Here is a 17106-nt window from a genome sequence, read left to right on the forward strand (position 1 = left end):
CAAGACATTTGGTGGAGAGAAAAAAAAAACGGAGACAGAAGAGAGAAAACAGAGCAAGAGAGCAAGATGAGAGACCTCCAGAAAGCTACCCACGCTGCCTCTCTTCCCCCCTCAGTCAGTGGGGCCATTAGCCAGCAGTAATTGTGTTAGCCTCCCTGGCGTGGCCATGGCGAAATCAGTTTAGCATGGATCGCAGCCTTACACACACACACAGACACACACGCTTGCTTAAAGAGGAGTGCCTACCCAACCCTGCCATCACCCCAGCAACCACACTCACACACATACACAAAGACAAGATGATGAGGTGGATCGGAGGGGAGTAAAGAGTGTATTTGGCCCGACGGAGAAACAGACACTAGCACAGACTCATCCAAAATCTGAAGCTGTTGAGAGGCCGGGGCCAAAAACCAGAGCCATAGACGAGCAGGGTTTTGCCAACAGGATCAAAACAAGTCGGTGGTATATTGGTTGCCTCGAGCAAAAAGGCTTTAGGTTTGAAACCACTGGCAGGCTGGGGCCTTAATGTGTGGAGGGCTCGCTGTTTCTGTGTGGCTTTCTTCTGGCTGTTTTCCAGCTATCCTCCCACAGTTCAAAGATGTACATTTTAGATTAAATGGAAACTCTAAATTGCTCATAGGTTGTCTGTCTCTGTGTTAGCCTTGAGATAGACTGGCAATCTGTTGAGTGTTACAGTGAGCAGGTTTATAAAACGGGTGGATTTATCCTGATTGTGTCAATCAGTCAAGTTAGCATTTAAATCTTTATAAATCTGACACAAAAACGACAAGAGTTACTTTTATGAGCCGTGCATCCACCTCAAGACTTCTCAGTACAGCTGATGCTGGCAGACATGCGGTTATATCATAATCACGGCCATTTCTTTACCACTGTTACAGTGCGGAGGGAGTCCACAGGATCCTGTGTAACAATAAATCTAGCTTTTAATTCATTTTTAGGTAATATACAACAGATGTTACCTCTCACCTTGCTGCTTGAGGTGCATCAGAGCTAGTATCTGTAATGTTTTTACACATAAACCTGTATTAGCTCCGCTGTACACACAACAAAAATTCTCTGTGTTTTTGCGTTAGAGATTTAAAATATTTTAAACAAATTATCCAACAGAATCGCCAGGCAGCACCATCGACAAAACCAATGTAAATTTTCATTAAAACACAAATAAGCATTAAGTACAGCCACATGATTAATAAAATTATTAATATACTATGGTAGGGCTGGGTGATAATTCAATATGATAATTTATCATCTTTCAAATGGAATCTATCGTGATTAAATCATATATCGAGATATCGTGATACATAATTACGTCATCTAAACTGATGATAAGCACATACTAACTGAAATTTCTCAGAAAATCGGATATGAAATATTTTGAGGGAATATCATTTGAAGATTGCGTTTTTTCTTTTTACATCACACTTTACATTACCACTCGGTTCAATGCGATTAACAAACAGTTTATATATAGAAATATTTATTTATTTATTCCTCTATAATTTCACTAGAAACTTGGATGTTAATTTTGCACAAAAGTTCTTCATTAAATGAGAAAATACTCAGTCCTTTTTGTCAAGTATATAATTAACACAGGAGTATACAAAAATAGGCTTTAACATGTGGTTATAGACTATTTATTTTTGAATTAGCCAACCAGAAAACATGCTATATTGTGATATATATCGTTATTGCAATATGAAATGACCTATATTGTGATAGAAGATTTTGGCCATATCGCCCAGCCCTATAGTATGGTTATTTTATTAATATACATCTGCAATTTATTATTACAATTTTCCGCGTTGGCCATGTTAATACTGCCACCTCAGGCCAACTATTCTTAGCCTGATAGAGCCACACAACATGCAACCACGCATGCTAGGTCTTTACCTCTGGATTGTAAATTGAAACAGTTAAAACAGAGGTCCTGCACGTCTTTCACATCTTGCAACCCTGTCTGTTTGAATCTAACAAGTGAGAACACAACTTTGTAAAAGCCTCAACCCAAAAGCACTGAATGTTTGGCAGGCTGGTCCTTCATTTCATGACCAGTTTTCACACACCTGCCATGTATTCTTCTCAACATGCTTTTTTCTTTACAACTTCTGGCCAACTACAGTCCCCAAAGACGCACAAGTTCTCAGCATAAATATCTTATAGTTGGCAACACAGTTTGAGATAACAAGCTTAAGATAATGTATGGAGGAGTGTCAATGTCTTGGTAAGTTATCAAGTGCAGCCAACAAATGATAAGTGGCAGGAGAACACTGTGGCCAAGTAGCTAAAGAGGAACCAAAACTTCAATTCAACTTCCTATGACAGTCAAAGTGTGTCCAACAACAGCTATAGTATGTATCCTGTCAAAGCATCTTTTACCAAGATGATAAGACCTCTCCCGCTCACTCTGTGTGATGCAGTGATGCTAAAATACTTCGAGACACACTCCAGATCTGAGTGTTAAACTAGCTACTAATAGCTGATAATCATAAACAACAGATGCTTGGCAGGAGGAGAGGCCGACTGAGGGAGGTAGAGAGAGGACATGGTAGAGAGGGAAGCAGCAGCAGCAGTAGGAGTGAAGATAAGGAGAGGAAAGAGGAGTAAGGATGTAGGAGGAGATAAAGAGGGGAAAGAGAGAGGAGTGATGGAGATAAGGAGACAGAGAAACAAACGAGTGTGTCAGAGATGGACACGGAGATGAATAGTGACAAGAGGGGCTCCAAAGCTCCGTCTGTTTTATCTACGGCTGTGTGAATGACAGCGTAACCTTCTGTGTGTGTGTGTGTGTGTGTGTGTGTTTTAGCTGATTGAGACCGACTTTGACAGAAGGGCACATTGACATTTCTCAGAGGACCCTGACGACAACAACAAGGAAAGGAAGGAGACACAAAACAAATGAAAGCTTGCTCTCTCTCTCTCTTACTCTCTCTCTCTTACACACACACACACACACACACACACACACACTCAGAGCAGTGTGTATTGGGCAGGTCTGGTTGGCTCTAACATGATTACAGAGGGATGATTCTCCTCAATAACTCTTAGCCCTGAGAGCTAAACCTGGATCAATCTAACCTCCTTCCTGTGTGTGCGTGTGTGTGTGTGTGTGTGTGTATACAGTAGTTTGTGTACTTGTGCGATTGTGTATCTTGCTGCAGGCCAGCTGTTCGTCATGAGAAGTTCAGGTAGAAACAGCAGTTTTAGAGACATGACAACACACCAAATGCAAAATGTGGAAAAAATAAATAAATAAAAAATAACCAAAGCCAATTTCTTTTCTCAAATTCTGCTCTGCAAAATAGAGAACTATAGATATAGAAACTATATAAATATAGATCACTAATGTTGAAATGATTTGTTTATCAATCAATGGCAAATAGATACAAAATTGATCAACAACAACCTGGATAAACGATTAATAGTTCAAGTAATTTATTAAAAAAAATAAAAAAAATGTCTTGCTTCTCAAATGTGAGGATTTGCTTTTTTCTCTGATTTATTTATTTAACCTTTATTTAACCAGGAGTAGAGACTTTAAAAATTAAAAATCTCTTTTTCGTGTCCAGGCCAAGATAGGCAGCAGCACAGTTACACGGTTGCAGATATAAAACAAACATAACAATTTAAAGACAAAGAGCAAATTACAGAATCATATCATTGACAAACTGAATATATTTGGGTTTTAGCAATTTCACCAAGGTCTCTGGGAAATTGTAATTAGGGCTGGGCGATAATTCAATATGATAATTTATCGTCTCTAAATGGAATAGTATCGTGATTAAATCATATATCGAGATATCGTAATACACAATTACATTGTCTAAAATCATAATAACAAGCGTATAAAATCTGAATTGATAATGATTCTGCTTATGGGAATACCCCAGTGTAGTTAAATCAAACTATTATCTTAATCTGATAACTCTGTATTTGTGTGCATGCATGTAAACATAGTCAGTGTATAGCTGGAAATATTTATTTATTTTTTCTCCATATAATTTCAATTGAAACCGTTTGTGTTCACTTTGCACTAAAGTTCTTAATTAAATGAGAAAATACTTAAGTATTTAATTAACACAGGAGTATGTGATTATTTCATATAGACTATTTATTTATTGAATTACCAGAAAACATGCTATATCGTGATATATATCGTTATCGTGATATGAAATTACCTATATCGGGATAAAAGATTTTGGCCATATCACCCAGCCCTAATTGTAATGGGCAATTTTTTCTATGGCATTTTTCTTTTACGTAAATATAGGGAAAGAAAATAGGTGCTGACGTGCGACAAAAGTTTCTTCCCGTTATGGACATTTTTCACTATTTTTATCACTCATACAACTCATGATAGGTAGTAAAATATATTGTGGTATGTGTTGCTTCTGCGATTACATAAACGGGTCATGTGCAGCTCCCTCTTCTCTCTTTATCTGAACCTCCCGTTCTCATTTGTTGTCTCCTTATCTCCAGTGCATCCCTTCCGCTCTCTCCTGGTCCATCTCCTCATCTCGACATCTCTACTTCCCCTCTCTGACTCTGCCAGAGTTCGGCTCATTCCTGCTCGGCTCATCTTTGCAGTATAAATGCACGGTAGATAATGTGTGTTTTTCTAAATATCTTCTGTCCTTTGTCTGCCTCTTGGCCTCTTAGGCATCCCACATGCTCTCACAGTGTGTGTTTGTGTTTGTGTGTGTGTGTGATATATTCACTGTAATACTTCTGAGAAATCAATAAGCTGTTCCTTTATCACTGTGGCGACGTCTTCTATGGCTTTCAGGACAATTTGCCATGATAACAACAATCATTCATCACCTTGCCAAAGACTACAAGTCCCACGATTCCCTCTTCCTTCATTGACTCCCAGCAAAACCTACGCTGACAATAACTATTGCTCAAATAGCATAACCATTTGTAGTTTGTATTTTCAGAATTGTTATTATGTATAGCTTTTTTTTAATGAAGTCTGGAGGCAAAAAATCCAAGTTGTTCTCCTGTTGGTTATAAACTCTGCAGTATTTGCTCTCACGAACAGATTATAATATCCGCTTCTAGCTTTGGGAGTGAGTTGATTATTTTCACAAATCTGTCCGAGATCATAAAAAATAACACACAGCCTCTTCCTTCGCTGCTGAACCCTTTCTGAACACACACACTCGCGCTCTCTCATCTGCGGATCAATACATGGCCTCCATGGATGCCTGGTGTAATATCAGCTCTTTACTGTCTGCCGTGTTATTGTGCTCTAACTCATCCTCCCTTCTCTTCTCTATGCATTACACTCGCTCTCTTTGTCTTTCTGTCAATGCTCCGAGCTTCCTGGTTCTCAGCCACTTCTCTGCTATCGCTTCCCATCAGCGTTCCCATCTCTTTTTTTGTCTCCCGTCGCCTCCATTTGTTTTACCCCTGTCTCATCTTCCGGTCTCCATCACTTTGCCTTCCGTCTATCCATCCCTGACTCTGTGTGTTTCGAGGACGGGAGATGGACGGCACAGCGTGAAGGAACAGTGATGGAAAGATGCAGAAGGCGGAGGCCACAAAGTGGAAGTGGGAAAGGACAGAAGGGTGAAGGAGAAAGAGTGGGTGGGATGAAGATCGAGGGGGTAAAGAGAGAGAAACATGGAGGAGAGAAAAGGGAAGAGAGACAGAGAGGCGGGGGGGGGGCAGAAAGAGGGAGAGAAAAGAGGAGGAGTGGGGGGTCTGTAGTACGTCTCCTCTCTCTGTAATCGTGTTAACTGGCGGCTCCAAGCCTGGCCTCTTCAGCTGTCACACACACACACACACATGCACACAGCACCTGTGTATGCCTGACAGACAGCTCATTCATCACAATTAACCAATTACAGCCTCCGCCGGTCTGTCTGAACCCGCCTACTGTGGGAGGGAAGGGAGGACAGCAAGAGAGAGGAAAAGGAGGGGATGGCAAAACAGAAACATGCCGAAAAGAAAGAAAGAAAAACAGAAAAAGAAAACACAAAGCTATGTATGTATTTATGTGCACTTGTTTTTTTTGGTGGTATATGTCGTGTATCATCTGCGTATGCAATGTTCCATGTGTGTGTGTTTACCTGAGGCCACAGTATTGATGGCCCCCTCCTGTCCGATGATGTACTCCTTCAGCCTCCTCTCCAGAGGGAACCTCCGCCTCTCCGCCGCCTCCCGCCGAGCCTGCACCTCCTGGAACTAGATGGAGGTGAAGAAGACGAACATGCAGAAAACAGATGAGACAGTCAATCAATCAGGAAGAGAAGGAAGACGTGTAGGAAAATCAACTCTCCAGGTAAAAAAACACAAAGACGTTGAAGAGTTTGCAGGTCTGCCCCTCTTTACTCCTTTTTCTCTTTATCATCATCTTTTCTTCTTTACCACTCTTGCCAATTTCACAGCTCAAGGGTGAATAGCCAAACACGCCCTCAGACTGTTGTGCAAAGCTATGACTGAAATCATCTAACGGAGTCCCTTCTAGATGCAACAATAAAGCGGTTTCTCCTCTTTTTTCTTATTAAAGGGTTGTAGTGTTTTTCAGTCTTTCTACTACTCCTCTTCAACACACTCTACCTCTCTATCTGCCTTTGCCTTCATTTCTCTGACACACATTTCCTCCTTTCTGCTGATTTGATCTCTTTTTCCACCTCTCCTCCTCTGCCCAAATCTTTCTTTTACCTTTATTTTTTTTAAAGTTTCTCTCCCTCTCTCTCTTTCTCACCGCCACCCCATGCCTCATTCATCCTCCCCTCTTTGTCTCCTCAGACTCCAGGTTTTCACCCTGCAGTGGAGGCAGGCTGTTTATTCTCTCTCTCCATCTTGCTTAGCTCTGGCCTGCTGTCAGGCTGCTAGATAACTACGGGTAACTCAAGTTTTATTTAAGAAAACAGCTGACCCCCCTCCGTTCTTAATTTCAAATCACATTTGAACAATCAGAAAAATACTAACTACCCAAAGAAAATATGACACAAACAATTTTACAATTTACTGATGGCATTCTTAGTGTATTGGTAAAGTGTTTGTCATAATATTAATGCCCTTTCATGTACAAAAAGTGCTGAATCAAATCTCCATGTCAGTTCATCTGACCAAACTGATATGTATCTGGATAAATACATTATTTTATTAATATATTTTTGACCAAATATCTTTATATCAATAATGTGACAATATTTTGGAGACGACTGTTGAAGATTTCAGAAGATATGTATACGTAAGGGATAATGCCTGACAAGGTGTCCATTATCAGGAATTAATGGATGACGTCGAGGCCAGTTTAAAACCATTAATTCATATTTTCATGCATTTTGCAACCAAAATCTTAAGTTTTTCACAATCCATTCACTCTGTTTCGCCGGTAACCCTGAGGGTTTGCTAATACCTGGATCAATCATTACAATCCCATAAGGTTCTTATGCAATGGAAACATTGTTCACTGCTCCAGTAAATAAGTCACACCGTAGCTACGACTTGGCAACGGGAGATATTTTTAGTTTGCTCAGCTCATAGAACTCTTTGGCTCAGCTACAAGCCAGAAAGCTAACGTTCAAAATCAATATCAAGATTTGCAAATCTTGATTAGCAAAATGCTAGCATAAACCTCATGTTATGCTGGCAAGATTTAACATTGACAAGATATTTTAAGACATTTGACTGCTGCATGTTTGCACGTTGAATTCCAGGTTATATCTAGTCCCATAAGACAATATCTATATAAAGTTGATATATAATCCAGTTTTACTCTTCAGTGCATGTTTTTAACCCCAGTTAACCTCTACCAGCTTTCACAACTCTACCACTCAATAGCACCTGTCACTCAGTCAGCAGACTGACACAGACCTCCTGAGGAGTGAGTGTCTGTGTGCATGAAGGCCGGTAAATGACACAGATGTCTGCTGAGTGAATAGTGCCGAGTCATTCAGACCCGGGGCCACAGGAAACGACTGCACTATGAAAACATTAGTGTGCATGGAAACTGATGATGTTTTAATAGCTTGCTCATTCTGCTTGCGGCTTGTACGGAAGAACTAAATGAGAGTTTGCGTCTGTATGAGTGTGTCATACCTTTCCCTCGAACTCCTGCAGTACTGTGCTCACTTCACCCTCTTTAGCGTAGGCCCGGGCTGCGTGTCCCAAACCGTTGGTCTGCAGGGGGTTGGCACCTGTATGCAAAAAAACACACACACACAAATGTACAGGTCACACATTGGGAAAAAAACATCAAAGCTATTCACATACATTAAATGGTTGAAACTAACAACAAAATAATTTATTTTTAGAAAGATGTCCTCATCAGTTTTTCCTGTAACTGTTACAAGAATATGCACACAGCACCTCAGCAGGAGGGTCGATGGAGAGAGTGAGGTTAGGGGTGAGAGGTCACGTGGGTTCAGGAGGTCACTGAGACTAACTGCAGTGAAGCAAGAGGGCGATGCAATGACCCTGTAGGGGGTTTCATATCTGCAACCCGTGCCAAAAACACACGCTTTCACCCCTACATCCGCACACCGACATCTATAATCTATACACACTGCAGGTTGTTGCAGGTTGGGGGCCATTGAGGCACACTTTACACAGCAGGAGAGGGGTCAAACAGATGAAACATTTTGTCAAACGGATCTTTAAGGCGTCGGAGTATAAATGAGAGAACCATAATGTCACAGCACGTGTGAAGTGTGCCAGGATGTGTCATTGAGGGTGCTTAGCGGTGCCTTCTGCCCTGACCTGTGCCACCACTCTCATCCCACAAGTCACCAACACACGCGTGCCTCCACATGAGCAAGTGGATGTTTCCATAACACCAACGCGTTTCTGCTTAAAGCCCTTGTCGGAGTGAAAAGGTGGTACTGAATACTTGATCTGATTTCTACTCTTCATTACTTATTATTTGATCAGACAGTCTCTGATGTGCTAGTTTTAGACTGTAGTTTATGTAGGCAAATTTAAAGGGATAGTTTGGGTGTTTTGAAATGGGGTTGTATGAGGTACTTATCCATAGTCAGTGTATTACCTACAGTAGATGACGGTCGGCACGCCACCAGTTTGGAGAAACAGACAGGAGTATCGACAGAAAAGCGAAGCAAAGTACAGCAAAACGTTTTTTAGCCACCTAAAAGAAAGGCCCACCTAAAAAAATCAATATCAGTTTAAGTTTACGCTATATTTATTTGTATGTTTTGGTTGCAGTTGATTGGTTTGTAGACATTGTTCTCCCGTCCTCTCGTATCCTCTCTCTCTCCCGTCCTCTCGAAAAATAAAAAAGTGTTGCAATTTTGTGAGTGTTTTCCAACTGACTCTTTATAAGTTGTCTCTCCGTGTGCTACTGGGGTCTGCGGCTCATTTTTATTTTGTTGTGTTGTTTTTCCTTTTTCCGGTTCTGACAGTAGCCTACCAGAACTTCCTGTCGAGTCCGAACATCCCAAAAAAAAAAGTTTTCACACTAGAAACAAACCATGGTTCAATTTGATCTGTACCGAGACCACCTCTGTTGGTCAGACTGAAGTTCGGCTGTTGATCCGGACCATAGTCTGGGGAAGGTTTCACACGTGTAATTGGTTCGGATCAAACTGAAAAAAGTCTGAAAGTTCAGACCAAACAAGGTTGGTGTGAAACGGCCCCAAGACACTACTGACACTCAGAAGAGGAAGCATAGCAAATTGTCAAAATAGGCCCTTTTCACAGCAGCCATCTTGACATGTCCTTGCAGGGTAAACACAGGCGTAATTAATAACATTATTAAGCCCTGGTATTGTGCATGCTGGCTCACTGGAATAGCTGTGACACACTAAATAGAACCATAATTAATTTGATCAATTACACCTATGTTTAGCCTGCGATGCCACGTCAAAATGGCTGCTGTGAAAAGGGCCGACTCCTTGAAGATCCATTAAATGTGGGTCTATCAAGAGCATATTAAGGAATCCACTGACTGTACCCTTTCAGCTGGTGAGGGCAGATATTTGTACCAAATCTGATGCACAGATCCACATTAGCGGCCACTGACGTGAATGTACAGGATATTGAATGGTGCATTGAGAACCAGATGACCCATCTGAAGTTTTCTTGAGTGAGCTACACTCTGTAACAGTGTGTGTGTAATCATTACAGGTGCTAGTCGCTCCTATTGCTCTCAGCACCGACTGCAGAGACTAATAATCACTGTGATGATTATCGATAAACCCCTAAATTTTGTGAGCTGCTCACGGAGCTATCGATCCTGACAACAATACACCACTAACCCCCCCAACCCCTCACCCCACCCAAAAACATGAGGAAGGAAAGCAATAAAGTACACACACACACACACACAGAGACAGACACTGGACATAATAAATAGCATCATTTAGGGCTTTAATATCAGGCCAACCCTCTGGGCCATAGCACTTTATAACAGGATCAACACTAACGACACTCACACAGACACACACACACATCCCAGCTGAACATTCACACACACACGCACACACACACACACACACACACACACTCGCATACACAGGATCCCTTCATTAGGAGTGCTTTAGTTATGCCTATTAGGAGTCCCCTCCTCTTTCCTATTTCCTCCTCCCTCTCTTTCACTGCAGCTGGTGGGAGAGAGCCCCTGCTGGTCTTTGTGTGCGTGTGTGTGTGTCCTTGTAGCTGTATTGTGTGCATCTGTGAGCATGTGTGTCTCCTCTGGCCTCCTACCACCTACGGAGCCGTCCATTACTGAGTGCCCGTGGCCACAGGGCCTGATGTGGAGCCTGGGGAGAAGCTAGAGAGCCTCCGCAAGTACGGAGAGGGACTGAGGGGCGAGGAGAGGCCCGAGGGTGGGCCCGGAGACTGTGATGGATGGAGATGCGTGTCGAGGGCCGGCTAAGGCCAAAAGAGCAAACCCGCGGCTGGTAGAGCAACATGGCAAACAAACACAAGGGAAATAACAAAGTATAGGATACACACAACTCCGAACATATCCACATGCGTTGTGCACATACATGAAGGGAAGACGCACGATCAGAGGACACATACACACAACCCCAAATCCACACAGATGTCCTGAGGCTGTGGCGGTTTATAAGATGTAAAAAAAAAGATGGATAGGAGGCGACAAAGAGGAAATGGATTAAAGAAAAAATGACAAGAATAATCATTAAAAACTTGTATAAAAGTCTTTAATTATGTGCCCGCTCACACGGAATCACGCATGGACAGCAATCTGTTGGTGATTTAGAGTGTGTGATGTCGTGATTGTTATTGGCCGTGACGGCGGCGCCAAAGCGGCAGCGACCCAGTCGGGCGAGCGCAAAACCGAGCCCGTCTTTAATCTGATTGACTTAAAACAAATGTCTCTGCTTTGTGAAATTTCTTACCTTTTTAATTCAAAAATGCGTCTGCGGAACATTTGATCGAGTTAGACGAAGTGATTTGTTTAAGCGTACAGAGTGCTTACTGACGCAGGGGTGAGACGGGAGAGACGGGCAGACAGAGCTTTGGATGCACCATCCATCATAAACATAAACAAGACATTAATACTAGCTTGTGTGTGTGTGTGTGTATGTGTGTGTGTGTGTATAGTGATGGTGTTTGATCCAAAAAAAAATGGAAAAATGTTTTTAGATTAAAAACGCATCAGCCTAAAAAGCAACAACTACAAATGTGCCCCCAAGTTAAGATTCAAAAAGGCGTGTACAAATAAAAGCATACAGGAATATATGAATATTTTAATTCATGAAATGGAGACTTGAGTGCACAAGGACACACACACACACACACACACACACACACACTCACAAAGACACACACCCTGTGATTGTGGAGTTACCCCAAGGGCATGTTCTGTGCGGAGGTCATAGTTCAACTAGGACTAGCTTGTTTAAGAGCCGCTCGCCTGGAAACTGAGGGGGATATTCAGCCCCGAGGGCCTATGAGTGTGTGTGTGTGAGTGTGTGTGCGTGTGTGTGTGTGTGTGTGTGTGTCGGTGCAGCCAAGTCAACGACAGGTGCGAGTGTAACGGGGGTGAATGGAGAGGGGGTATGAACAAGTGATCAATTTCAAATGAGCTTTGTAATACTGTTTATATTACTCGGGGGTGGAAGCGTTAAGATGATGATACATGGAGAGCTTTTTAAAGCTGATGGAGGCGATGCTGCCTTCAGCTCTGAAGGCAGAACGAGAACCGTTTAGTTTGGATAGCAAAGATTATCGAGATTGTCGTGATAAAACGGGTACCCTTGAATTAGTCATTTGTTTCCGCAAATTAATAAATTGCAAACTAGTATAAGTAATTTTTAGACAATACAGAAATGATCTTTACCCATAAAAACAGAGAGTCAAACCATTTGAAACCCAATTAAGTGGCCATTATGTCAGAGGAGTGAATTCAAAATGCTAAAAAAAATCTGCACAGGAGGAAATGGGTGGTGCCTGGATTTTACTTCCACACGTAACAGTTAAAATTTATGAGTGAAAATGTAAAGGGATTGACTTATGGCCAAACTTTCTACCAAATATCACTGAAATCTGTCAAGTAACTGATAATCATACAGGTCTGAAAACATAACCTCCGTGGTAGAAAGGCCGTTACACACCAGGGGCGTTTTTTCATGCAATTAATTCGCAAGTCAATATATTTTTTCAAACTGTTTTTAAGTCATGAATACCTCCACATAGAACGGGAATATCATGCAGCTAAAAAGCAACGTCTCGAACGATTTTCTGAGCTTTCGCACAGCAAATAAAGGCAGGTTGATTTGCGCCTATATTTCTGAAACAATAAGACAAAGACTCCGTAGTCCAAGCTAGAAGGCAAACTTTATTACTCCTTTCAACCTTGACAAAGGCAGCTCAGAGGTCATGTTTGAAAGATAACCCGCAAACTACGTAATCTGATCTGCGATCTGCAAAAACTTGCAAAAACTCTTGCGAGACTCGCTGCCCGACAACCTATCTTAACCTTAACTATTCAAGATCAATGCCTTATATTAACCATCTCGCGAGAGTTTCCCCAACTTGCAGGTTCCCTTCTAGACACTACCCAGCGCAGACCAGATCTTTCCTTCCATTCGCACTTTTCACAATAAAAGCGCTAGACAGTACGGAGTATTTCGCATTTTCGTGTCGTTAATTCGTCACGCCTCCGGTGTGTCAAGGCCTTTAAACGAGCAAAGTAACTGTCAATTAAATACAGATTGAGCATTATCTAGCCAGCCTAACAACAGGCAAAGACATTCTGTCAAACCACTGAGACTTTTCCCTTCCGGTGAACTATATAATTGAGTTCTGTCAGTTTGTTTTAGCTGAGACTGACAGGTCAGGGGACAGTTTTCCCTCATGAGCGACGGACCACTAAGCAGTGGGGGCAAATATCCTCCATCCTCTTCCTCCCTTTCTGTGAGGATGGAGCACCTCAATATTACAATTAAATACAATTAAATGAGTAACATGGCTGTGAGCAACAGCAAAGTCAAGAAGAAGGGGATTGTTGGTCCATGTTAGAGAATCAAATCATACCACCATGATGCAAAAATGCTAGAGCTGCAACTAACGATTATTTTCATTATCAATTAGTTTGTCGACTATGTTTTAGATCAATCTAGAAAAGAGTCTATAAAATATCAGAAAATAGTGAAAAATGTCCATCCCAGTTTCTTAAAGATCCAAGGCGATGTCTTTAAATGTCTTGTTTTGTCAGTTCAAAACCCAAAGATATTCAGTTTAATATGATATAAAACAGAAAAGCAGGAAATCTCCATATTTGTGAGACAAAAAAAAAAGGATTTTCTGCGGTTTTGCATGAACAATTACTTTAACGATCGATTACCAAAATAGTTGGTGATTATTTTTCTGTCGATCGAGTAATCGATTAGTCGACAATCGATGCAGCTCTAAAAACTGTAGACTATGTGTAGATAGATACTGTATGTAGACCCTCAGAGGTCCCTCATGGACTCTAAAGTGGGGTTAGGGATGGTTGGGCTGGGGTGTGTGGAGTGTTAACGTACCAGCGTCCAGCAGCATGCGGCAAGTGCTTGGGTCATCAGCCAGCGTGGCGTAGTGAAGCGCCGTGCAACCACGGAAACCAGCCCTGCTGCTGAGCCTGCTGCTGAACTCATCCTCTCTGGAAACGAGAACTGTAGCGAGGGACAGAGAGCAATACATGGAGAGATTAGAAGAAAAGAGTGCTTTTTTCTTTTATAGTTTGACAGAAAAATGTTCTTTGAATGAGTTTAGACTCCCAATCTGAGATGCAACCAGTAAACTTAGTGGAGCTGAAAAGATGAGTGATGAATTAACCAACAACTTTAACTGGAAATGTTTGAGCCTTTAAATACGGAATAACTTTCTTTAATCTATTCACAGTCAATGCTCCAGAACAATGATAACACTGCAAGACTACAAAATTGTCTTTCCTGTTTCCAGCTTTGTTCATTTCCACAGATTTAAGCTCAACTGTCCGACACGATAGGAATAATGCGCGTTGTGTTTTAGGGTCTCCTTTGCTGCGCTCCTTACTAATAATAGAGATAGTCTATCATTCTCTCCTTACTTCTCTTTTTCATAAAAGCACTCATCTCGTGCCACTCCTCCATCATCCATTTTTATTTTTTTTCCACCTCCTTCCTCTCCTCCTCGGTATCCATCAATTCTTTTCATCACTTCCTCCCTCCCCACTCCCTCTATCCCAATAACTTTGTCTCATCCATTTCCTGACTTCCTCGCCTCTCCCTCCCTCATCATCATCCCACCCATTTCCTTCCTATCACCCCTCCAAACATCCACATCTTCTTCCTTCCTTCTCCTCCATCTTTAACCTCTCCCTCGCTCCATCCATCGCTACCTTCTTCCCTTACCCTCGCTTTCTTTCACTGCCTTCCTCTTTTCCTTTTTCCTTCCTTCATCAGTCTTAACCTTCCTCCATCCATCCCACTCTTTTTCCCCATCTCTCCGACAGTCTCTCTCTGCAGCGTCTCTGTGTGTGTGTGTGTGTGTGTGTGTGTGTGTGTGTGTATGTGTGTGTGAGACAGGGCGGGATAATCATAGCTAACCCAATAAAGCGTCGCACAGGCCCCCCTAGCCCATCCATCAGCGTGCGTCTGGGAAACGCTTCCCCACGCTATGCCGGCCCCACGTGGACCCAAACCTGACAGCCATATAAATGTCTGCAATATACATATCCCATATAAATATGTCTGCAGAAACCCAACACAGACTGGGGGGGTATAGTGTGTGTGTGTATGTGTGTGGTGTGTGTGTGTGTGTGTGTGTGCCATCTTGTCTGTGTGTGTGTGTTGCAGCTCGGGAAGAAAAACAAATAAAAACACACTACACTACTTGTCACAGAACATCTAAAATAAATAATTCGGAAGAAATGAAACATGTACATATATGCAAATCTTTATGCAAATTATAACGTCTCATAATATCTGGTTCAACACTTTAGGATTCATATGTGTAATATACTCTAGGAACCACACACACACACAAACACACAAACACACAAACACACAAACACTCGCAAAGTGTTTTTTTTCCCTCTCTTTCACCTTCCAGTGAGTGGATGCCTTTCTCCCGCGAGGTGTCGTAAACGTTGTTAAAGTGATCTCCGGCATTCGGGTCGGCACCGGCTTCGAGCAGAACCTTCACCACACTGGAAAACAAACACAAGACACACATTTAAATACATGTAATAATCCTGCCTACGACTTGTATTTTATGAATGCACACATGCACACAGACACAGTCATATTTCTGTACAGCCAGCACTGCTTAGGGATGTAATCAAATCTACGGGTCGGCGATATGGATAACGTCTTCCATCGCAAAATATGTACATTTATATTGTTATATCAACATATATCATGATATAGCTAATTTTCTGGCAATTAAAAAACGGTTTATAGATGAAATATCTGAGGGTCCCCGGTTTTTGGTGAATCCAGTGAATTAAAAACAAATAAAAGTTTATATTTATTGCAAAATTTTGTAAATCCACAGCTTTCTCATTTACAACAATGACCTAATACAACCAAAGATATTGAAGGGATAGCTACCTCGGTATAATCATCTCACAATATGTATTGTCAAAGTGCCCAACCCTAATCAAGCTTTACGGTTTCCTAAAAACACAGGCAAGCATGTGTCACAGCATCTAAATATGTAGTCAGGTTACAGGAAGTAGGATGCAGACCAAACATAACCTTGACCCTTTAACAAAGTTTCTCCCGTCCTCACAGCTTGAAAACAAACCGATGTAAATATCTACCTGATTGACTTCCATTTCTAGTCCGTCCCGTTACGGTGGATACACTCCAATAGCCGCCTTCCCTCCTTCCCTTCTTCACTACACAGTAGTCTGCTTTGTAACATGTACATATGTGTACATTGAAGGGGGCAAGGGTCGGGCCTGTTTCCGGCGCCGTTGTGTATGTGTGTGTGGGATGGGAGGGGGGGTCTGTGTGTTTGTGTGTAGCCCTTCATTGGAGCGTACCGCCTTAAAGAACAAACACCTCGGCAACACCACTCACTGTGACCCAACGGACATTCCAGGTACCGTCTCTCCGTCTACAGAACACACTCGCTTTACATTTACCACCGTGAACGTGTGCGTTGGCTTTGACATTGAGACACAGACGAAAACCAGTCAGCTAGTCTGCCGCGCCCGCTGAGAGCGAGAACGGGGGCCGATGGCCGAAACATGAACCCTGCCAGTACGCTGCTGGCTGCCATTAAACCTGTGACTATGTAATGCAGCCTGGGAGGGAGTGATGGATCATTTTCAGCTAAATGGTTATGGCAGGAGGCCTGAGAGGGTTTAAATGGAGTAAAATGATTATTCATAGATGGATGAGGTGGACTCATTTTTTAGAGCTACTACACTTGACCACATTAACAGGCTACGGCTTCACATGTCAACTCTGATGGTGAGGTGAGGTGAGGTGTGAAATTAAAGTCATAGTAACATACAGTAAAGTACTGGTTTTAAAGGAAATCTGAAGATATTTTAACAGGGCAAGAATGTATTAAAATCATAAAATATTTTAGAGCTGCAACGATTAAGCGATTAGTTGTCAAATATTAAATAAATTGCCAACTATTTTGATGATCAATTAATCAGTTTGA

The 17106-nt window shown here is 41.9% G+C and overlaps 1 protein-coding gene across 1 annotated transcript in view; it reads right to left on the reverse strand.

Annotated features, from left to right (window-relative positions):
* clpb (caseinolytic mitochondrial matrix peptidase chaperone subunit B) overlaps positions 1-17106 on the reverse strand; it is a 35147-nt gene that overhangs the window by 6801 nt on the left and 11240 nt on the right. Inside the window, exons 4-7 of the mRNA XM_037775534.1 lie at positions 15531-15634; positions 13989-14117; positions 8074-8171; positions 6093-6207 (exon numbers count right to left, since the gene is read on the reverse strand). Coding sequence (XP_037631462.1) covers positions 6093-6207; positions 8074-8171; positions 13989-14117; positions 15531-15634 — 446 coding nt within the window. The remainder of the gene's footprint in view (positions 1-6092; positions 6208-8073; positions 8172-13988; positions 14118-15530; positions 15635-17106) is intronic.

The sequence above is a fragment of the Sebastes umbrosus genome, chromosome 7, assembly GCF_015220745.1.
Source record: "Sebastes umbrosus isolate fSebUmb1 chromosome 7, fSebUmb1.pri, whole genome shotgun sequence".
Lineage (NCBI taxonomy): Eukaryota > Metazoa > Chordata > Actinopteri > Perciformes > Sebastidae > Sebastes > Sebastes umbrosus.